A 23,656-nucleotide genomic window follows, 5' to 3' on the forward strand; every position below is an offset into this window, starting at 1 on the left:
GGGTTGAACTAGAGACAAGCACACATTGATATTTCTCCCCCTTTCTTTCTCTATCCCTTTCCTTCTCTCTAAAAATTAAGTAAAGAAAGAAAGGAGGAAGGAAAGAAATGCTAAAGGGACTTATCTGAGAAAAAGAAGATCAAAACTATGAACAGTAAAATGACAGCAAACTCACAACTATCAACACCTGAACCTAAAAAACAAAAACACACTAAGCAAACAACTAGAACGGGAATAGAATCACAGAAATGGAGATCACATGGAGGGTTATCAGTGGAAAGGGAAAGTGGGAAGATGAAGGAAAGGGGGCAGGGAATAAGAAGTGCAATTGGTAGGTACAAAATAGACCGGGGCGGGGGGGCGGTTAAGAATAGTATAGGAAATGGAGAAACCAAAGAAACCAAAGAACTCATATGTATGACCATTGGACATGACCTAAGGAGGGGGAATGTTCATGGAAGTGAGGGTGAAGGGTGAAGGGGAATAAAGGGGAGACAAAAATGGGACAACTGTAATAGCATAATTGATAAAATATACTTAAAAACAATTAGATTAAAGAAGAAATCAAAAGATAACTTGAAACAAGTGAAAATGAGAACACAACAGTCCAAAATGTATGAGACACAGCAAAGGCCTAAGAGGAAAATTTATAGCATTCCAGGCCTACCTCAGGGAAGAAAAATCTCAAATAATTTAACTTTACAATTAAAGAAACTTGAAAAATGAACAGCAAACTTAGCTCAAAATGAGTTGAAGGAAATAACGAAGATCAGAGTAGAAATAAATGAAATAGTCTAAAAACACAACACAAAAGAGCAATGAAACCCAGAGCTGGTTCTTTGAACAGATAAACAAATTTGACAAAACTTTAACTAGATTCATTAAGAAAAAAAAAAACACATGACCAAATAAACAAAATCAGAAATGAAAGAGGGGAAGTAAAAACTGACACCAAAAAAAAAGCAAAGATTTATAAGAAAATAATATGAACAACTCTATGCCAACATATTGGACAACCTGGTACTGGCATAAAACAGACATATATTCAATAGATTAATGGAACAGCATAGAGAGACTAGAAATAAACCCATGTCTTTATAGTCAATATTTGACAAAAGTGTCAAAAACATGTAATGGGATAAAGATAGTCTATTCAAAAAATAGTGTTGGAAAAACTGGACAGATACATGCAAAAAAATGAAACTAGACCACCATCTTACACCATACATGATAAAAACTCAAAACAGATTAAAGAGTTATATTTAGACTCAAAACCATAAAAATCCTAGAAGAAAACATAGGCAGTAATACCTTGGACATTTCTTACAGCAATATTTTTTCTGATGTATCTCCTCAGGCAAAGGAAAGAAAAGAAAAAATAAACAAATGGAACTACATCCAACTAAAAAGTTTTGCAAAGCAAAGGAAACCATCAACAAAATGAAAAGACAACTCACTGAATGGGAGAACAGAATTGCCAGTGATACATCTGATGAGGGGCTAATATCCAAAATTTATAAAGAAGTTATAAAATTCAACATCAAAAAAGAAATAATTCAGTTAAAAATGGGCAAAGGACCTAAATAGACACTTCTCCAAAGAACATAATACAGATGGCCAGTAGACGTAATGAAAAGATGTCCAACATCACCAATCATCACAGAAATGCAAATGAAAACCATAATGAGATACTACCTCACACCTGTCAGAATGGCTATCATCAGTAAATCAACAAACATGTGTTGGTCAGGATGTGGAAAAAAGGAAACCTTAGTGAACTGTTGGTGGGAATGCAGATTGGTGCAGCCACTGTGGAAAAACAGAATGGAGTTACCTCAGAAAACTAAAAATGGAATTGCCTTTTGACCCAGCAATTCCACTGCTGGGATTATATCCTAAGAGCCCTGGAACACTAATCCATAAGAACCTATACACCCTAATGTTCATCACAGCACAATTTACAATAGCCAAGTGCTGGAAGCAACCTAAGTGCCCATCGGTAGATGAGTGGATAAAACAACTATGGTACATGTGCACAATGGAATAATGCTTGGCTGTAAAAAAATAAAAAGTCTTACCCTTTGCAACAGGATGGATGGACCTGGAGAGTATTATGCTGAGTGAAATAAGCCAGTTAGGTCAAGATAAGTACCCTATGATTTAACTCATGGGGAATCTAATGAACAAAATGAACTAACAAGCAAAATAGTCACAGACTCACAGAGAGCAGGCTGACAACTGTCAGTGGGGGCTGGGTCGGGAGAGGGGTGGAGGGATTGAGCATTAAAGGAAAAATGAAAAACTCGTGGACATGGACAACAGTGTGGTGATTACCAGTGGGGGAGGGGAGGAGGGTTGTGGGAGAGGGTAAAGGGGGGATAAATGGTGATGGATGGAGAATGACTTGGGGTCGTGGACGCACAATACAGTGTAAAGATGATGTGTTGTAGAATTGTGCACCTGAAACCTGTATAATTTTGTAAACCAATGTCACCTCAATAAATTCAATAAAAAGAAAAAAAGTAAAGAAAACATCCTGAACCATGAAACTGAGCATAGAAAAGATGGCGGGAAGCAACCCTAGCAGTACAGGAAGATACCCAACAAAACAATGCATAGATTCAACATGGAAAAATAACTTTAAAACTTTGTGATGACTTTTGTCACTTTTGAACCTGCCTGCCTAAGAAAGTGCATGTCCTCCCAGAAGCCGGTCCTGAGAGGAGGATTCAATTCCAAGTCATTTATCTGGGAGATTCAGGGAACGCTGGACAGGGAATATGAACATGATGCTCAGGCAGACAGAGCAGCCTACAAAGGACAGAGAAACACACAGAAGAACGGTCTCACCCATAAGGTGAGGCAGCTGGGTGTTTATCAGCCATTGGTTAAGACCACTTTGGCAGGGGGAGGCCAGGGTGTTCACTTCTTGGCACTTGAACCTGTCTCAAGCAGGATCCCTGCAGTTTCCCAGCCTCCACCATGAAGACTGGAAGGTCCAGAGTGTGGATGGGGCCCTGACAGCATCATCTACACCACATCTCATGCTGTTCCCAACAGCATTCATTTCCACTGTTGGTATTTGGTATCGACCTTCTCTCTGTCTTTTCTCTACTATCCAATACAGCATATATTTCACATTCAGGTCATCTATTTCTAAGCTATAAAACATACAATTTTAGCTTACCTATGCATTTATTTCTCCCCTTGAATTTACTTTTACTCTCTGTAAGTTAAGACTCTAAGTCTATTCCTGTATTGTAAAATTTTTAACATCATCCTTGCTCTCATCTAAATTGTAAAAAAAAAAAAAACATTCCTTTGGTAATAACCATCATGATCCATAAAAACATCCACGAAAAATGATGGGCTGGCCCTGGTCTGCAGGGTGAGAGTTCAGGCCACAGCGGCATCCAGGGAGTTCTTTATAACAGTACAAGGAGTCATTTTGGCAATTTTGAAATATATATTGTCAGAAAATGATCACGAGGGTAAGAGGCAAATCTAAAACTTACCAGGAAAGAAGTATTTCCAAAGACTTGTCACTTCACTTGCTTTGAACAGTACAGTCATTAAAAACAGCCCAATCTAAACGTTACCATTCTTAGGCTGTGGGGACAGTTCTGTACTATAGCAGTGACTTCCTGCTCGGCCAGGCGGATGTCTCTATTGCTTCACTGCGTATGTAGTCGAAGTGAGATGACAATGTGCCTGGGTGAACTGTACCTAAAACAGTGAGCGTGTGACCAGTGTCCTGCTTCATAATTTCACAAAAATCAATTCAGGGAATTCAGGAAATAGCAGAAACTAATGGGAGTGCAGCATTGTAGGTTTCTTGAAGGGATTTATTGCCACTCAGCAGATATATTGACTGCTGAACAAAAACTGGCTGGTTGAGGTTCAGTTAAATTGTTTACGTTTGAGACGGCCTAATCTAGCTTTATAAGGTCCGTATTTTTAAGAGAAATAAAAATGAAAAAACAGATCACTGCACATCACTGAGACTTTTTAGGTGCTTTTTACACTGATTTGGAGGCTCGGCCCCTGGCTACCCTTCTCTCTGTCCACTTAACAAGCATTTGGCCGGGCCACTGTTGAGTGGGGTCCCCGTCTAGTGGTAGACTTTATATGGTATTTAAGGAAGGATCAGGCCATATTATTAAACCCACTATTCCCCTGTAACAAACCATTCATCATATAATGCAATAAGTACAATATTTTTAAAATCAGATATCTCTAAGTATAGTAATTGACATAAATAAATGTATCTTTGGATCTAAAGTAGTGCTTCTCAAACTATTTGTGGGAAAGAATAATTTGATCATTATTATCATTTCCAGTCTATCATGCACCAATACTTTTGTAAAATCCACTAAAGATGAATCATTGGAAAATAAATCTTTAAAAAACATACAAAATACAAGCCCAGTTTGTTATTGTCACCATTAGATTCAACAGGCATAATGACTGTCAAAATGTCTTTAAAAGTTTCAAATACTTACAGCTCGATTTCAGTACTTATCTCACCTCAGACCCCTGACAGCGGTGGGCAGCACTGGCCTGGGACCAGTCTGAGTCACACAGATCTGAACTACAGTGCACATATTCACTCAAGAGACATACTTTACCTCTGACATTCTTTCCAAATCCCATAGAAACTTTTTTGTCCACTTGCTCAGTAGTGTTCGATTTCTCCTTCACAACATCATCATCGCTAACAGCATCGACAGAATATTTTTTCTTTTTCTTTTTCTTGTGTCGAGGCGGAAGCTTTTTTGGAAAAGTAAACATTGGGAATATCACAAGAAACATTGCAATGGCACAAAGGAGGAATCCACTCCACCTAAAAAATTGGGAAACGTGAAGAGCATTTATGGCTTTTGCATTGTGATAACAAATTAGCAAAGTAGAAGTTTGTGGTGATAAAATTCTCCAGAAAAAAACCTTTTGGCCCTCATCAACTGTAAAACAGTAGGAAGTTGAACAAACTAAGAAAATTTAGAAATCCTCCCTTGCTGTGGTATAAATGAGAAATCTACCCAATAATTATACTTGTATTATAATGAAGATTATAATAAACAACCTGACAAGAACTTCATTCAGGTATTTTTAAGCACATGTGTTAGTTCTGCTACAATGTGCATTCTATAATAAGCCAATAACTCATAAATTTAATAGAAAAATAATACAGACTCTATAGCATGCTTTGTGGACCAGTAGAGACACTTTTTTCTTAGAAGAAAATCATTAATATCTCATGTAAAATGTATTTTAAGTTGCTCAAATATTTTTCTGCAAGCACTCAACATATTGAATGCTCTGAGCCACCAAAGACAGTTCATTTGATTCTTTACTTCAATAATTACAACCTAGTTATAAGCAAACTCAAAAATATGTCTCCAAGAAATGCAAAAAGGTAGTTAAGTGTTAGTTAGATCATGTAGTATAGACCACGTATCCTATAAAAGTTCAGAGAGGGGAATGTGTGTCAGAAAGGTTCTTAGGAGAAGTGGAACTTGTCGTGTATTGCAGAATCGAGAATCTGCCTTTGAACTGGTCAGAGGTCACCATGCTGCAGAAACTAGGAAGGAAGTACAGACAGTAGAACTCAACCTCTAGCCCTGCATCAGAGCTCAGTGTTTATGGCCCCAGGCTTCTTGCGCTCATAATTCCCCAGGGGCAGCAATTTCTCAGTCCCCTCTTCTTTCCCTATTTCTCAGCAAATAGCCCCTGGTCCTACCTAACACAGTCACTTCTTTCAAACTAGGATCCTCAACTCCATCCTCTGTCCTTAAAGTCTCCAAGTTCATGAAGGCTCAGGCTCTGTCCTCTGCATCACACTCTGTCAGTTGTAACCGCAATGTGAGCAGCATTGCAGTCGGGAATGTTGGATCCAACCCAGCAAAAATATAGACCAGCTGCTAAGTGGAAATTCATTTATAAAATTACTATTTCAATTATAGTGTTGTTAGTTGCTAAAGGTCATAGTTTAGCTGAGAGAATCATTCCTAGAACCTGTCATTAATAACCCAGTGTACTATTTTCAATCATATTTAGTTATATTAAAGATTTGAAGCCAGTCAGAAAGCAGATTTATTTTAAGAAGATTGCTCAAGACAGACTCACAGCAATCTCAATTATTCAGAATATAATTCTAAACACAGTGCCTGACCTAGATTAGGTATGGAAAAAATTTCTTACATAAATACATCGAATGAGATAAATTTTGAGAAAATAATCATCTGTCTGCAGGAAACATAGCTACTAAAACATCCGGCCCACTTAGTGCTTGTCTGCTCATGAGGCCTTTACTAACCTGGCCCTGCTCATCAGCCTTTCTTGAATCTCTTCCTGTACACTTGACTTCAGTCTCCCCACCCTTCAGATCCCTAGACCTCTCATGCTCTCTCCACAAGAGGGCAGGCAGTGGAGCTTCAGGGGCCATCCTCGAGCTGTGGCTCCAGACTGACCTGGGTTTCTATCCTGTCTTTACCACTTACTAGCTCTAAGAGCCTCGGGAACTTATTGTGCTTCTCTGAACCCACTTTCTCATCTGAAAGAGGGATAATAATAACTGCTTTGGAGTCATCAAAATTAATAGACAATGTACAAAAGGAACCTAATAAAACACCTGCCCTATCAGCAATCACTTCATAGTAGCTTGTGTTGTTCGTTTTTATGTAGCTCTGCACTCAGAATCCCTCATGCCCAGCCAGAGCCATTGCCTTACATCATACACAAACATTAAAGGTACACTCATGGTGGCCTAGAGTGAGAGTAAATACACAAGAAGGAGAATAATTATAGAGAATAAACAGTAATACGAAAGTTGGGGGGCATTCCTAAGCAGAGCAAAGCAGCTGCACTCTTTAATGGTCTACAGTAACAAATCTTTGTTAACACATGAAATAATCATAGTGCTAAAAGCAAAAAGCTGAATAAGACAAGAAATGTGCATTTTGTGTTGGAAAAAGAAATATGACTAAGAGTCCAAATGGAAAAGCCAGGGTTCCTAACTCCTTTACATGAACCATTACTCAGAGACTACTCACTGAGGGGGTCAGTTTAGTACATAGACTAAGACCCCCACCCTGCACTCAGTCTATCCCAGCTCCCACTGACTCTGAGGCTTTGGGCAAGATATTCAAATCACTGAGCATAATATTAGTGGCTACATATGGTTGTTATAAGGCTTAAATGAAAATGTGTGTAAACCTCTTAGTATAATGCCTGAAAGTACCCAATAAATGTTAGCATTATTCCTTCCTTCCTTCATTCTTTCAGCATATATTTATAGAAAAATATATCATTGTACTAGACATGGTATAAAATAACATTGTATCAAATAACTATGTCTCTGTTCAAGGTAGAAGTCCTACAAATAGGGCTACTCATTAGACAAAATTCATTTTTAAATAGACTCCTATTATATATTTTTATACTGAGAAATTTATTTGTAGGACGAGTATTGGACCACTAAAATGAATAAAACGACTTGGACATTGGTGAAAGACAAAGAAATGAATAACAACTGACACATTATATAGCAAGAACTATTTAGAGCTCTACATATACAGACTCATTCATTCCACACAACCCAGTGAAGTAGGTACTGTAACTACTTCCATTTCATGGGTTTAAAAAACAATAACAACAGAAACACAGAGAAGTTAGGTAACTTCCCCAAGGTCACACAGCTTTTAGGTGGCAGACCGGGATATAAACCCAGGGGACTATGGTTTCAGGCTCTGCACTCTTAATCACTCCACTTCGCTACCAATTGGGTTGATGTCTACTAGGAAACTTTTCAAAGACAGCATGAAGCACTGATAAGCTGAAAACTCCTGCCTCCTTCTTTCTACCTGCCCCCTAGTTGGTCCCCTTTGCCTTTCTCTCTGCCACCAGATGTCCTGTATTGCCATGCTTTTCTCATGGACATCTATCTATACAGAATACAGAACATACATTGGATGTTTATGTCTATTTTAATAATCTAGTTCTCTTAGAACAAAACAAAAACATCCTTATTCTGATTTATTTCAAAGATGCCAAGAAAACAGTAGTTGAGACCAAAAATTTCCCTATCAGTCAATGACTGAAAATGCCTGTGTTATTCCCCTCACGCTGATGAGGGAACTTCCTTTTAAATAATTTCAAAATTCTACCAGGCCAGGGTCATCTAGACCTTAGCACTCCCATCTTCAAAGAGGATTGCTTATGAAAATAAGAAGTGTTCTATAACCTAATTAATATTTTAACTGCTTTGAAAACAGAGTTAAACATTATTCCCACAAAGCTCCAAGTTTTGAGTGTATTACCTCCTAAGGAAGCACAGAACACAGTCCTCAATGAAACTATAAAAAGTAATTACTTGGCACCAATGTCCAATACTACAGTATTCTCTTTTGTATAAAATTAAACTTTCTTATCTATTTATACCTATTATTAATCCATATTAAATGAATTTAGGACACCAATACTTCTTAATGTTTATAATCATGAAAAAAGAACTCATGTTCAAGTTGAGGGCTGTGAAGGACTCAAACACAGCCCTGGCTATCTGAATAAATAACCTAACAACCAAAGAGGAGCTCTTGTTCTCTGTGTCCTGAACATTACTTACTTAACAAGACAACTAAAGGCTAGCAAGTGAGGGAGTAGCTAAATCTCCAGGATAGGTAGAGAACAAACTATTGCCCAGTGAAAAGATTCACTGTGTATGACGATGAAAAAGTAGAGCTAGCGTTCTGGGCAGTGGGGGAGGGTTGACAAAGCAGAAACACAATATAATAGGGAAGTGGGAGAAAAAATTTTAAAGGTACAGAAAAGATCATGAAAGCCTTGGTTAAAGTAGTCAGAAAAGTCCCAACACAGCCACACCACTCTTTTCCTGCACTCTTCTATAAAGAAAACAAAGGCCTCCATCCTAAAGAATGGGGATTAGGCTCTTATTCCCAACCCCTCTATGTCAGTTTCCTATTATTGCTGTAACAAATTACCACACACTCTGTGCCTTGAAATAGTACAAATGTATTTATTATCTTATAGTTCTGGAGGTCAGACATCTAAAGTGGGTTGGCAAGGCTGCATTCCTTCAGAACTGCACCTATTTCCTGGCTTTTCCAACTTCTAGAGTTCACCTCCTCTCCGTGGCCCATGGTCCCTTCCTCTGACTTCACAGCACATCAATCCAACCTCTGCCTCAGTCGCCATATCACTTTTTCTTACTCCGAACTTCCTGCCTCCTCCTCTCTCATAAGGACTCTCATGATTATATTGGGTCCACCAGGGTCACCCAAAATACTCTCCACATCTCAAAATCCTTAACTGAATCACATCTACAAAGTCCCCTTTGCCATGAAAGGTGACACATTCATAAATCCTAGGGATTGGGACATAGATTTGGGAGATTATTCTTTTGCCGACTACCCCCTCCTAGGGGACTTCAAGCTATTTTTTATATTCCCTCTGGGGAAATTTTTATGTTAACTACAATGGTACTATGACTCTACCATTAACAATAAGTGAAATGAAAAATTTAGTAAACAGTTCTTACCAGTTTCCAATGAAACGAGGGTCATTCTGGTCAAGGTGAACAGGATTTCTGGGATCAACATAAAAACCAATAAGAAGTCCGCCTAATAAATATCCCACCGCAGGACCAAGAGCTCCCATGACATACATGGTGGCTGAGAAGACAGAAGGGGAAACGTGAGGTACCGCAACATGTCCCTTCAGTTTCAGTCGCTATCTAGCTTCAGTCACACCCCGCAGATGCCACAGTGAGACCCAGTCAACAGCCTCCAAAAAAAGAGTAAAAAGATTCACTCTTTAGGGAACTTTATAGATTGTGTCTTTGTTGACATTTGGGTTTCAAATCATGTCCTTTCTTTAACTGTTTACTGCTGTTCTCTTTGAACATCAAAGCCATTTGGAGAACTTTGTGGTTGGTTTTATTTTGTTTTTGAATATAAGTGCTTAGGACCTAACCCAGACCCACTCAATTTAAATTTCTGAGAGTGCAGTCTTGGGCAGTTATTGAGGCGGTCACTAGATAACCAAGAGGAGATAAAAGGTAGTCTCCACAATAAGAAAAAGGAAGAAAAGTGGATGCCACTTGTCACAGCTGGAAGGTTCTAACAGGTTAAGGGAACCCGAAGCCAGATTTTGCCGTGACACTGGATTCAGTTGAATTGGCAAAGCTTCGGAAGCACCTTCCTATCACTAATATTTTCAAATCATCATTTTACAATCAAAGATCTCACAATAAGTTTGATTTATTGTTAATTGAGGAATTTTACTTAAAGATTACTAAATCTTCGTAAACGGCCTGAGTGAGAACCTAAGTGGAAAGCACCAACCGACAGCTGAATAGAAGATAAATGTTTTAAGCACATGTCTAAATGCGGGAGGAGGGGGGATTACTGTCAGGAGATCAGGAAGGTTTTCAATCTATCCAAAAAGTTACACCATCAAAATAGGCTTATAGGAAAAAAATAACGTCTGTTGTCATTTTTTATATTGTTTTCATGCTGAGATATAAATTTTTTAAATAACAAATATTTCCAATTTTTAAGTTTTGAGGTAGATTATGAAATTCCTAGAAAAATCCAGCCATACTCCAAACCTAGTGTTTGTTCTATTAAAACTCTGTTACTTGGGGGCAAATCAATAAACACATTTAAGGAATAACAAACTCAGGTGTGACATGTTTCTCATCTCTAGCGCCGCCGGGCATTTTCCCCACTGAAGAAATCAGTGGTCTGCCACATCCTTTCAACAGCACTTTGTTTACCAGAAAGCAGATGGCATCATCAGGGTAGCTGCACCTTTCTTTGTCATCTGCACCGGAATAAACTTGGAAGAATCTTGTCCCTCCTGTTACTCACAGCTATAGGCAGTCATTGAACACCGGATCTCACTTTTCGCAAAGTTTCAGTAGAGAAAGCACAGTGTTTATTTATTTTATAGAACCATCTGCTTGTAACAACGAGACATTAGGCTCTTGGGCTTGAATATTTGCACTTGGAAATGCAGAGTGAAGGGGGCACAGCCTCATATAGCTGGTATTCTTTTGGAAGCATGCTTTTGATAAAATTAGAGTCTTAATAAATATCTTGTTGACCTCCCTGCTTATAGCCTAACATGGAACTGGAGAATAGAAAGCACTGTTCCAGTCCCAGGCATTTCCATATGCATATGAAGATAAAATTTATGTTTACACCTCCAGGCAAACCAGCACTGTACATGACTTAAAACTGTAATGAGGCCAAAATGCAACATGAATCATCTTCCCGAAATAACTCCTCCCACATGAAAGCGACTGTCTTACGAACACAAATGGAGTATTTCTGCCAAACTGTTTATGCCTGAGGCACTGAGAACAGCTTCTCGGAGCCCCAAGTGGCAACGTGCACGGGATGTGTGCTGGAGAGACCCGCCGTGACCCAGTGACGGGAAATTGGCACCTTAACTACTTCCTCAGGTGCAGGTGGAGCTTCGTAAAGTCAGCTGTGTAGTCAGAGGAAAACGATCTTCTCTGATTCAACTGAATCATTCCCATTAACAGAAATCAGTATACACACATATGAATATCTATATAACTCTACTGTATGCTGCATATAGTATAGTAACTACTATACATAACTATATTTCTTATATGTATGTTATATACATATATTCATGTCTATGTAACTATACTATATATAACTGTGTTTATATATATTTATAAATCTATATCAATAAGTATACATAATATATTGAAAGTATATACTCATTCAGTGTATACTTTCATATCGAAAGTATATACTCATATACTATTGAAAAACAACTCATTGACATGGTCCTGTTTAGTAAATAAATCATTCTGGCCACTGAGTCATCTTATCCATTGATTAACCAATGGCACCCATTCAGAGCTTATTAAAGGAGTGTATTGTTGAAGCAAACACATTACTTACTCCCTGGTCAAAAATTCCTAATCCCCCTCCCCACTGTCTAAAGAAAAAAGTCTAAACTGCTCTACCTGGAATTCAAGGGTGTGACAAACTGGCCTCCTGCTGCTATGTCAGTCTCCAGAACTACTGCCTGTACGTAGGGCTGCACGCAGATTGATGCTCAGATCAGGCCTGGGCAGAGGCACCTCCTTCCCCAGCAGTGGCCCCCAGGGCCCATCTGTCTGAGTCCCACCCAACCTTCAAGGCGCAGCAAGTCCCGCACGGACAACCCTCCCAAGTGGACTCTCTCTTCAGCATCCCTGTAAACTATATAATTTACAGAGATTTTTCACTTGCACGAAAACCCACACCTTATCATGCCTCCCAATCAGTAAAAGGTTTTACATATTTGCCTATAGTATACTTCTCAGTAAATATAATGCACACGGAGCATTAGTGTCTCTCACCACTCACATCTAATACATCAGTAAATCCTCTTGGTTCCCAATCAGATCCAATACCCAATCCTTCTGCTTACTCTACCCTGGTCCACGCCACTATTGCCACTCACCTGGGAAATTGTTGGAGGCCTCCCGACTGGTGTCCCTGCTGCTGCCCTTAGTTACACTGTCAACACAGCAAAGCATTTAACACAGCGGCCGCAACGGCCCTCCTGCACCATGAGCCAGGTCATGTCACCTCTTCGCTCACACCTCCTCACAGGAGAGCCGGCAAAGAGCACCTTTCTGAAGCTAAGCATGTGCCCACACCACTTCTTACTATTCTTTTGAAATAAACTTTACAGTTTTTTCCTAATGATTATAATATATAATAGAGATTCATTGTAGAGAAACTCCCAAGAGCATAAATAATAATTTTTTAAATCACCCAGAATCCCTAACTTCAGGTAAGATACTAACAGTAGTAATAAGTGTTATTTTACTATTCATATACTGTATACATTTTAAACAGCAGGAATTATACCATACTTACAGTTCTGCAATACAGTTTTCACATAAATATCTTAAATAGCCTTACAGCAGCAAATATTTTTCTAGAGCATTTATTCTAGCTAAGTGGTGTGCTGTTGTGGGACTGTGACACACTTCACTAATGACCCCTCGAGGGGCCACCTTTGTGCTCACAAATGTCTGAATGGGGTCATTCTCCTGCAGGCTGCATTGGCCTGTCTAGAGCTTTGTTCCTGCACACACTGCACAGAGCCAGACCCCAGCCTGAGGGTGACAACCCCGGAGCCCAACCAGGCTCCACCACACTCCTCCACAGAGGTAAGAAACCACTCTTCATGGGAGAAGGTCTACAAGGCCCCCTGAGCTGGGTGGAGCCGGCCCTTTACCTTCACCTTGAACATCACGGTCAGTTCAGGAGAGAAACTGCTCTTTGGAAGGCTGGCCCACCACCTGTTTCCTTCACTGACCTTTCCCCAAGCCATTTGACCTTCAGGTCTCTCATTTTCATTTTCTTCTTAAATTACTTTATACCTATTCTGTGATCACTTGTGCTTTTTACATTAAAGCACATTAACCTCTATTTTTAATTCCATTTACCTTCACATTTAAACATTCTCCTTAAAATGTTTTCCGTAAGGGTTTTCATTGTTCAAATTAACTTACAAGTTTTTAAAAGTTATTTGTTTGTCACCTACTTCTCATACCTTAAGTAAGTTTGCTTACTTTTTTAGTTCTTGCTTTATGAGGCTAACCTTTTTTTATAAACTCTCATGATTATAAACTTTAAATCTTGGTTGAACTCCTGAAGTTTACCATATTTTTTTGGTGTTGAGTGGTTTCTCTTTCCTTTCTCAGCCTTCTGACGTCTTCTTTTGGCCGACTTTGCTTTTCTTAACCTTCGCCTATGTTTTGTTATTTTTGACCAGTTTTGGTCATAGCTCGTTAGAAGCTGGGCCCAGAGTCATATCGCCTCCAGGCCATCTCCCCACTGCCCCTGTTCTTCTGCTCTCCTGGTTAACGATGGTAGCCTGAGGGGCTCACACGGAATTCACCCCACGTGTCAAGTCTCACTTGCACAGGGCACATCTGACCCGCTGGGCCCCGGTAATGAGAGCGTGTGAGTCCCAGATCCAAGGTCTCTGATGCATAGTGCTGCCTCTAAGACAAGTCAGGCCCTCAGAGCAAGAGAGACAAACCAGAGGGCTCTTCATTCGGCTCCCACTTGGCCTGGAGAGGGTCCTACGGGTTGACCTTCCCAATCCTGCTGGAGAGAGAAGGCATAACATCCTCCTCCAACACCCACCTACACGCAGTCCACCCCTTGTCAAGGCTGACACCTCCATTTCTGGCAGAGTCCAAAGATGCTGCGCCTTCCTCATCACAAAAGCCCATCTTGGTTGCATTGGGGATGATCTCAAATAGGGTCATTCTGTACGGTCTGCTACAACCCAAGGGAACAGTTCTCTGTACCCTATAGTCTATGTTGAATAACTCAACCTGCCTGTTACTCACACAAAATGATTCAGGAACTCCTATGAGCGATCAGCCTGCCAGCCATAGCCTCACTAGACCTGGGAAACCAAGGGGCCTAGTCAAAATCAGCAGAGTTTTAGTATCACATGAAGCTACACAGTCACCTCCTTCTTCCAGGTCTCTGCTCAACTGTCTCTCCCCAGAGAAGCCATCACTCACCACATATCTACATGTGGCACCCCCCACTGCCATCTCTTTGTCACCCTACCCTGCTGGCGTTTTCATAATGGCACACGCTGCCATATGACAGGACATTTGTTTATTTGCTTATTTTCTGTGTCTCTCCCACTGGAATGTCATTTCCATGAGAATAAGGACTATTGTTCTCACTGATGCCATATCCATGCCTAAGCAATCTGACCATAAGTGCTAATAAATATTGTCGAGTAGAGAAGAGATGAAGACATGGACTTCCAATCTGGAGTACAGGAACAAAAGGTCAAAGAGGATTCATCCTTGCAACGGTGCCTCAAAGAGCCATCCACGGGCACCCACTCCACAGAGCCCCAGGGCTGCCCTGTCCTTGTGCGCCATCTCCATCCTCCTTCCCCATTAAGTTCTCGGTCTGGAAGAGTGGGTTTCTATGCTTTATGCCAGAGCCTCAACTCCTGCCACAGCCCACTGCAGGCCTGACTCTGACCTCTGCCAGGCTGTGCATGGGCCACCACCCTCCCCACTGGGTTTCCAGAGATCTCAGAGCCTCTTTGGAACAGTCCAGGATTTGCAGGACCCTCATTTGAACTTGGTCTCTAATTTACCAGACTCTGTTTCCATGTTGCTCCCCACCTCCCACTTTTCCCTGCATTCTTTCCACCACTTCCTCATGTCCCTGCTGGCTCAGACCCACTTTCTCAGCTGCCCCACGTGCCACTGAGTGCAGCTAGGAACCGATGCCGACAGGCGTGTGGGGTTACGTATATAATTTAGGCTCAGTCTCAGGACCTGGGATTGCACCCAGGATGGTCACACAGAGACATTCCACATACGTGTCCAAGGTCCTCAGATGACTATCAGGCCCAGACAGGGATACAGTGAGAGCAGATCACCCTCTTAAATATTTCTGGTGTCACAGCTACTGCAGATGACAAGAGGACATGAAAAGCAATCCACACATCACTTACAGCATCTGGGACGCCAACTCACATTCAATTTGCATAATTCCTTGAAAATCAGCCAAAGTTCTTGAGAGCATCACATGTAAAGAAATCATTCTTTCCACTCACAAGCACAGACAGATGAGACCTTTGATCTCGGTTATTTTGAGCAGCAACTTTGTTTCTCTTAAGTGATTCAGTTATTTTAACACAGACCTGAAGCCAAAGAGCAGCTGCCTGAGCTCTCAGGGGCTGGTCTATCACTCTGCTCAAACATCCAGAGAGCACCTCAGGTCACACATGAGAAGGGAAGTGGGTTTACGTAGATTTAAAATATTTTCTTCCTCACTACTGGAGTGAGCAACAGTTGGTTTAAATTCACTCTTTTCCTCTAGAAATATTTTCAAAGTAATTTGTACTGTAAAAGGGAACAACCAAGGACATGTATAAGCAGACAGTTGCACCTTGTTCATATCTGGGGCATAGGAGAGGGAAGTGTTTAGTGAGCTGTGGCTTTAAGACATCATGTCTGATGACCTGTGAGTGCCCGCTATCTCTGTACTCACTCCAGTCCTTGGGAAGAACCTCAAGGACAGCTATCGTGAAAGCATAAAAAAATTGTGTGAATTTTTTTTAATTATATTTTGGGGCAATACTATGTTTTATTAAAAGTTAAGTATGGATTCCCAATGCAAAGATAATCAAAATATTAATGAATCCAGAAGAAACTAACTTCACTAGTTATCACAGAAATAGAAGCTACAAACAATGAGATACAACTCAAGAAAAGTAGCACAAGCTTTATACATTTGGTACACACATTTCAACAGAAATTCACTATATATAGATATCATGAGGACATTTATCCCTGTTACATATGTAGAAAAACAGAAACAATGTTAATAATAGAGATTAACTACATTTTGAGGCATAATGCAAATATTAATTTTAATGTTTAAGAAGAGTTTTTGTACTTGGAGGAAATATTTTTAAAATTTAAGTAAAAATAATACAAAAGTCTATTGATGTTGTGATCATAATTATGTCAAAAACATGTACTTAAAAAAACGACTGTCTACAAAAAAGCTACTAAAACTAATACATGAGTTTAGCAAGGTTGCAAGATACAAATTTAATACTTTAAAAATTCATGATCTTTCTATATGCCAGCAACAATCAGAAATTAAAACAATGTCATTTATAATTATATCAAAAATATAAAATACTTAGAGATAAATCTGACAAAATAGGTATAACACCTTTACACTGAAAATTACAAAACATTGCTGAAATTAAAAATCTAAATAAATGGTGAGGCATGACTCATTTATTGATCAAAACCCAATACTGTTAAAATGTTAACTGTCTCCAAATCAGTCTAGAAAGTCAATGCAATTCCAATCAAAATTCCTGTGGGCTCTTTGTAGAAATTGACAAAGTGATCCTAAAGTCCATATGGAAATGCAAAGCTCACAGAATGGCCAAAATGATTTTGAAGATCAAGAACAGAAATTGGAGAATGGAGAGTACTGATTTTAAGGCTTATTTATAAAGATACTATAATCAAGACAACAGAGTATTGGCTTAAAGATAGACAGATGGATCAATGAGATAGAAAAGAAAGTCCAGAAACAGACCCGCACTCTATACGGATAACCGACCTTTGAGAAAGATGTGAAAGTAATTCAGTGGGAAAAGGACAGTCTTTTCAACAAGTGGTGCTGAAACCATTAGACAGTCACAGGCATATATTAACTCAATGAATCAGAGACATAAATGTAAAACCTAAAGCTATAAAACTACTAGGAGAAAACAATTTTGGAAAAATATTTTTCAGCAGACAATTTACCAAAGAAAATATGTGGGTGGCAAATAAGCACAGGAAAGGTGTTCAGCATCACCAGTCATTAGGAAGTACAAATTACAGCCACAATGAGATGCCACCAAACTCCTATTCAAAGGGTTAGAATTTCAAAGACAAACTATTCCAAGTCTTGGCGAGAATGTGCAGCAACTAGAACTTTCATACACTGCTCATGTGGAATGTAAAATGCTCCAACTACTTTGGAAAACAGTTGGTAGTGTCTTAAGAAGTTAAAACGTAACTGTCATATGAGTTGACCATTATACTCCTAGGTATTTTTACAAGAGAAATGAAAGCCTATGTCCACCCACAGAGTTACATACAAATATTCACAGCAGCTCTATTGTAGTCACCCAGAAGTGGAAACGACCACTCGTTCATCATGAGGTAAATGGATAAACAAATGGTATTCATACAGTGGAATACCATTTAGCAATAAAAGGAAATGAACTACTGATACACGCTAAAACATGGATAAATCTCCAATTATGCGAGTGGAAGAAAGCAGACACAAAAGAGTACATACTGTATGAGTCCACTATAAAATTCTAGAAAGTACTAACTACTCTAGAGTAATAAAAATAGTCTGTGCTGACCTGGGTGTGGGAGGGACCAGCAGAAGGAAGGGGTGACAAAGATGCCTAAGGAAGATTTGGTGACACTGGATATGAGCAGTCGATGATGGTGAAGATTTCATGGGTGTGTACATGTCAGACTTTACCAAATCATATACTTTAATTATAGGTGGTTTATTTCATGTCGATTTCATCTCAAAAGAGACTGAGAATGTCCAAAAGTGGTTCCACAAGTCTATAAATTTACCACAAGTTATTGAATTACACACTTTAAGTGGGTAAAGTTTATGATACATTAGGTTATGCCTCAAGTCATTTAAAAAAATTTTAAAAGACCAGAAGGAAACAACCTACATATCAAGAGCTGTTTGCTCAAGTAGTGAAATTACAATGCATTGGGGTTTTCTTAGTGTTTTCTTTATAGCATTCCACAGCTTCAGCTTTTTCTAATTGAATACAAATTTAATAAGGAAAAATATTTAATATATCTCCTGGAATTAGTACATTTATCTCTTTTAACTTACAATACTCTAGCCATCAAATGTATCATCTTTGTGTAAACTTAAGAAAAGTCTGTATTGTTTTAAACTTGAAGAAAGCCTTTACAGGTTAATGGACTTGTTTTGCTTGTTCTAGCATCTGTAGCACCTCCTGCAGGGGCACCTAATGCATGGTGAGCACCCAGCACCTCTGATGGATGGGCGTACAGTATTTGTAAAGTGGTCCTCCCCTTTTTCTTAAGACTGACCTGCTCAACACATCATGATAAACTCTCTCTGGCTAAGTTATTATAACAAAATAGGGGTCAGCAAACTGCTAGCCAAATCAGTAAATAAAGTTTTATTGGAACACAGCCACTTGTGTTCACTTACATTTTGGGTGTGACTACTTTCACACCACAGCAGCAGAACTGAGTAGCACTACAAAGACTGGATGGCCTTCAGTCTAAAATATTTACTATCTGGCCTTTTATAGGGAGTTTGCCAACCCGTGCAATAAATTCATTTATGTTCATTTACTCTGTAGAAGTATCAGATAAATGTTGGCCTCTAAGGTAATTATAATTATCTAAGCTATGAATATACGAGTTCTGTCCAAAAAGTATCCATCCACGCACTATGAAAAAGAGAGACACTTATTGAAGAAGATACAAGATACAAGAAATATTGTACATAGGACAATGATGCCTCAGTCTCCTTCAAAGGCACCTTGGGACCTCACACAGTTCTCCCAATTGCCATCAGCTGCTCTGCTGTATTTTCCTGAATCTCACTGACAGTCTGCAATCTCATTTCCTTTCAAAGGCGATTTTAGTTTTGGGAAAAGCCAGAAGTCACAAGGTACCAAATCTGGGCTGTAGAGGGTGCTGAGCCACCGGGTGATTTCATGTTTCACAAAAAACTTGCAGGAGATGTGATACATGAGTGGGTGTGTTGTCGTGATGCATCATGACAGCTTCAGCTGCCAATCACCAGTTGCCCACAGCTGCAGCCTCCTGAATCATCCAAGTAGTTTCTGTGGAGGAACATTCAAGCTTAATGCAAAATTTGATGCAGATTTGAGCACTACTCACTCAGTCATTTTGAATGCAACAGCCACACAGTGCACATGCCCACTCAACATGCCTACCACCCCCACTGACTAGTACAGTGAAGTCATCATTGTTCATACATGCATATTCCAGTCCACTGTCCTTGGCCAGATCACATCGATGTCACCGAAATCATTCTTGTTATATTAACAATGGCTGGACTTTTTCTGGACAGACCTCATATACACGGAGGTATGGGTGAGTCTTAGTTTAAATGCATATCTGGAAAAGTCACTCTTCTACAGGTGTTTTATTAGGAACAACTTATCTATAGAGATTAAAAATTATAAATATAAAAGTAAGGAATACTTGTATAAAAAGAAATGCATTTATAAAGTCCATTTTTCCAGTGTTGGCAATTTCTCAAAGATTCAATTTATAAGAGTATAAACCCCAAGTAACATTTTAGTTGAACTATAATTCATTGTGAAGTAAAATAGTATCACAACTATTGTTTATCAGTGATCTCTCAGAAGCTGTAATAGGCACTTTACATCTTTTGTGCCATTTAACACTAACAGCTTTATGGAAAAAAAAATATATATATATATTCCATATATATATATTATCCTTCCCAATTTACAGATGAGAAAGCTGAGCCCTGAGAAGTTAGGAGATTAGCAGTTACCAGTAAACTGTAGAGCCAAAACTAGAACTTGGCTCTATCTGAAACTGAAGACTTTCCATTTGTGGACAGATGTCTCTAAAATACAAAAAAGTAACAAAAGTTTAATTAGAAGTATGTAGGTCTCAGGGGATACATGGTCATGGAAAAAATACAATAGAAAATAAACTATTAAAAACTCAAAAGAAACAAAAGAAGTAAGTAGGTTTCTACCACTGAAGAAATTAGTCCCATAGGAGCTGAAAATCTCAAAATATTTTTGCCACCATCAGTAGCAGTAGCCTTAAAAGCATTCTAAATGAAAAAGAAGCTCATTCTTTAGAGTTTCATCTCGAGCTTCATCACTAATTGGCTGCCATAGGATGGCAGAGAAATGCACATTAACTGAAAAATACATTCCAAATATGTTACATGATATTTACTTCAATAATTACTGTGAAGACTCAGAAGAGTGTACCAGCTGTTAACAGCAAATTAAATTGATCTCCTGGGAAGAGCAAGTTATGCCAGGAAACGCCTTCCAGGTAAACAAGCGTAGGTATGACACACTCCAGTTTGCTTTCCAGGCATTTGAAAAAGCATGATTCCCATAAGGAAAGATCCAAGTGTGGGGCAACGCTTAGGCACAAGTGGAAGAACGTCGTGTGCAAATGTCCGCACACACACTGGCATCATCGTGGCCTTCCACTGATTTTGACAGACAGTCAAGTGGTATCAGCTTTTTAGAACACCTTTAATATTATTACCCTCTTTCCCCATCGATCCGCTGGCATCCACAGTCGGGCTGCTTACACTAGGGCTCACTGTAAAGCTATTTCTTGTATTTAGAAAAGCGTAAGTGGTCAAAGTCCACAGCCACGGACAGGAGAACTGTTGCTGAAAAGTAACACTGAACATTTGTTACATATAAAAAACATACTTTGCTAAATGCCTTTATATATTTTTTCTAATTTAATCTTCACAACAACCTTGTGCTATAGGTACTATTAATGTCCTAATTTAAGGCATTTTCCTTTGTAACCACCTCATTGATGAAACAAGAGAATCAATTCATTTGATTTAAAAATAGATGATCCCTGACTCTTTGTTATATAATAATACAAAGGTCATTTATAAATACAAGCAGTTTTATTAAGCTAATATGCCGAAACATTTCATGTTTCTTCTATCAAACCACACTTTCACTATTTTCAAATTCTCATTTGGAAAGCTGGGTTACAGTTGACTTTTATGAGGAGGAAACATGGCAAATGACCAATCTAATATCCCTTATTTTATTTTAAATAAAAAGTAATGCTCAACATCCCAGGGGCAATTAGGATTCTACTCAATATTTGACTGGTTCCTAAGAATGCTGGCTTCAGCATCAGATGTCCGTGACTGTCAGGGGCCAGCTCCGTGATCTTAGACAAGACACTCAGTCCTGCCAGACAGGCCTCCTCATCTATAAATAGAGAACCATAATTTATCTACTTACAAGAGTTATTGAGGGAATAAATGAGATAATGCACAAAAAACCCTTAACACTTACTAAGTGCTTAGTCAATGTCAGCTATAACAATTATCATTACTAATGCTATTATTATATCTAGCTTGATACTTAAAATTATGATTCTGAGACAATACAAGACTTTAAAGTATCTTCAGAGCCACCAAAGGATGGTGATGTTACATTCAGTATCATTTTAGTGTTCAATGTATTTATTGAAGTTTTTGGATATCCGAAAACTTCAATATGGAGTTCACATAGATGGCTATCAGATAATCAGAATTTTTAGTTACCCAAAGAATCATTATATTCTCTAATGATTCATCAATCAGTAGTTACCTGTTGAAATTACACTGCATGAAATACCTGATGTTAAGCATAATGAGTGATATATACGTGGAATCTGAAAAAAAACATAATGAACAAACAAAATAGAAACAAACTCAAAATACAAAGAACAAACTGATGGATCCCAGATGGAAACGGGGTTGGGGGACTGGGTGAAAAAAAGGTATGGGGTTAAGAAGCACAGACAGTTAGTTACAAAATAGTCATGGGGATGTAAAGTACAGCATAGGGAATGTAGTCAATGTTACTGTAATGATTACGTGTAGTGTCGAGTGGGTACAAGATATACAGGGGGTCACTCCGTACATAACTATCTGACCACTATGCTGTGCACCTGAAACTAATATATTGTACGTCAACTGTAATTGAAACTTTTTTAATTTTAACTGTTGTTTGTGATAAAAAGAGCCATTTCCTTTCCTATAAAAAGTTTATGGGGAATTCTTTCTTGAGAAACAAAACACACAAGAAAAGATAATTACCAAAGTAAGACATTCTATGATAAGGGCTAAATAGTGATTCCAATAAGAATTTGAGAAGACTTAAAGAGAGAAATGGAAGAAAAACACTAACACTTTAAGTGCTTCCCTTGTACTTTTTAAACACAATACTAAATCCTCTCCCAAAATATTTGAATGATAAATTTAATGAATTCCCACTTTACAGAAGGATTCTGACCTTTGAATGTTAAGGAAAAATATATACCCAACTCTCAGTCTTAGTATGTAGTAGATTCAAGGCCAAGTCCATCTGACTCCAGAGTCTAAACATTTACACCATACCATGTGGCCTCCCAGGTGATTTAAATGAAACCACAAATGAAATTTCACTTCACACAACAAATACCAAAATCAAACCATAAGAAAAAACAAACCGGACTTCCGGCAAGATGGAGCAATAGGTGGTCGCACCGTACCTCCTCGTACAACCAAGATTAGAAAACCAATAATTTACAACAATAATTTACTATCAGAATAACACCCAGATCCAGCAGAGGATTTATCTGAATGGAAGTCGGGCAGCCAAGAAGTTGAAGTGGACGCGTTCATCCGGACTGGTAGGAGAAGACGAGCCAGCGGGCATGGGGCTGGCTCCGGTCGGCGGCGCGCGGAGGTTGGGGGAAGGTTTGGCGCGAGATCGGCGCAAAAGCCATCCGGCGCGCAAGAAGGCAGCGGTGATCCCTGAGTATGCAAGCTGCGGCTGGCAGACCCAGAGGGGCAGCGATTGTGGACCAGGGCAGAGCTCGTGGCCCGGAGGCCCAGGCGGGGGTCTGGGTCCAGGGGAACGGAACTACCGCCATTGTTTTCTCCCGCCCCGCTCGCGCTCCCGCCCCGCCCCCACATATAACGTCACAATCTAGCAACCAGGGTGCCCAGCCCTGGTGAGCACCTAAGGCTCCGCCCCCCACCGTAACAAGAGCAACCAGACCGGAGGGGAAAAAAAAAAAAAAAGGAGAGACGGGGGGGAAAAAAAAAACCATGTTTTCAACAGAGCAGATCAGTCCCCCAGGACTCACCCTTTTGAGCGACCAAGAATTAGCCAATCTATCAGATGCACAGTTCAAAACACTGGTGATCAGAAAGCTCACGGAACTGGTGGATTCTGGATGAAATTTAGATGAAAGAATGCA

The 23,656-nt window shown here is 39.3% G+C and overlaps 1 protein-coding gene across 2 annotated transcripts in view; it reads right to left on the reverse strand.

The window, feature by feature from the left end:
• SLCO5A1 (solute carrier organic anion transporter family member 5A1) overlaps positions 1-23,656 on the reverse strand; it is a 120,579-nt gene that overhangs the window by 59,488 nt on the left and 37,435 nt on the right. For both annotated transcript variants that reach the window (XM_028533856.2, XM_036031202.1), the window contains exons 3-4: positions 9,557-9,689; positions 4,629-4,843 (exon numbers count right to left, since the gene is read on the reverse strand). In XM_028533856.2, coding sequence (XP_028389657.1) covers positions 4,629-4,843; positions 9,557-9,689 — 348 coding nt within the window. The remainder of the gene's footprint in view (positions 1-4,628; positions 4,844-9,556; positions 9,690-23,656) is intronic.

This window comes from Phyllostomus discolor, chromosome 7 (assembly GCF_004126475.2).
Source record: "Phyllostomus discolor isolate MPI-MPIP mPhyDis1 chromosome 7, mPhyDis1.pri.v3, whole genome shotgun sequence".
Taxonomy (NCBI): domain Eukaryota; kingdom Metazoa; phylum Chordata; class Mammalia; order Chiroptera; family Phyllostomidae; genus Phyllostomus; species Phyllostomus discolor.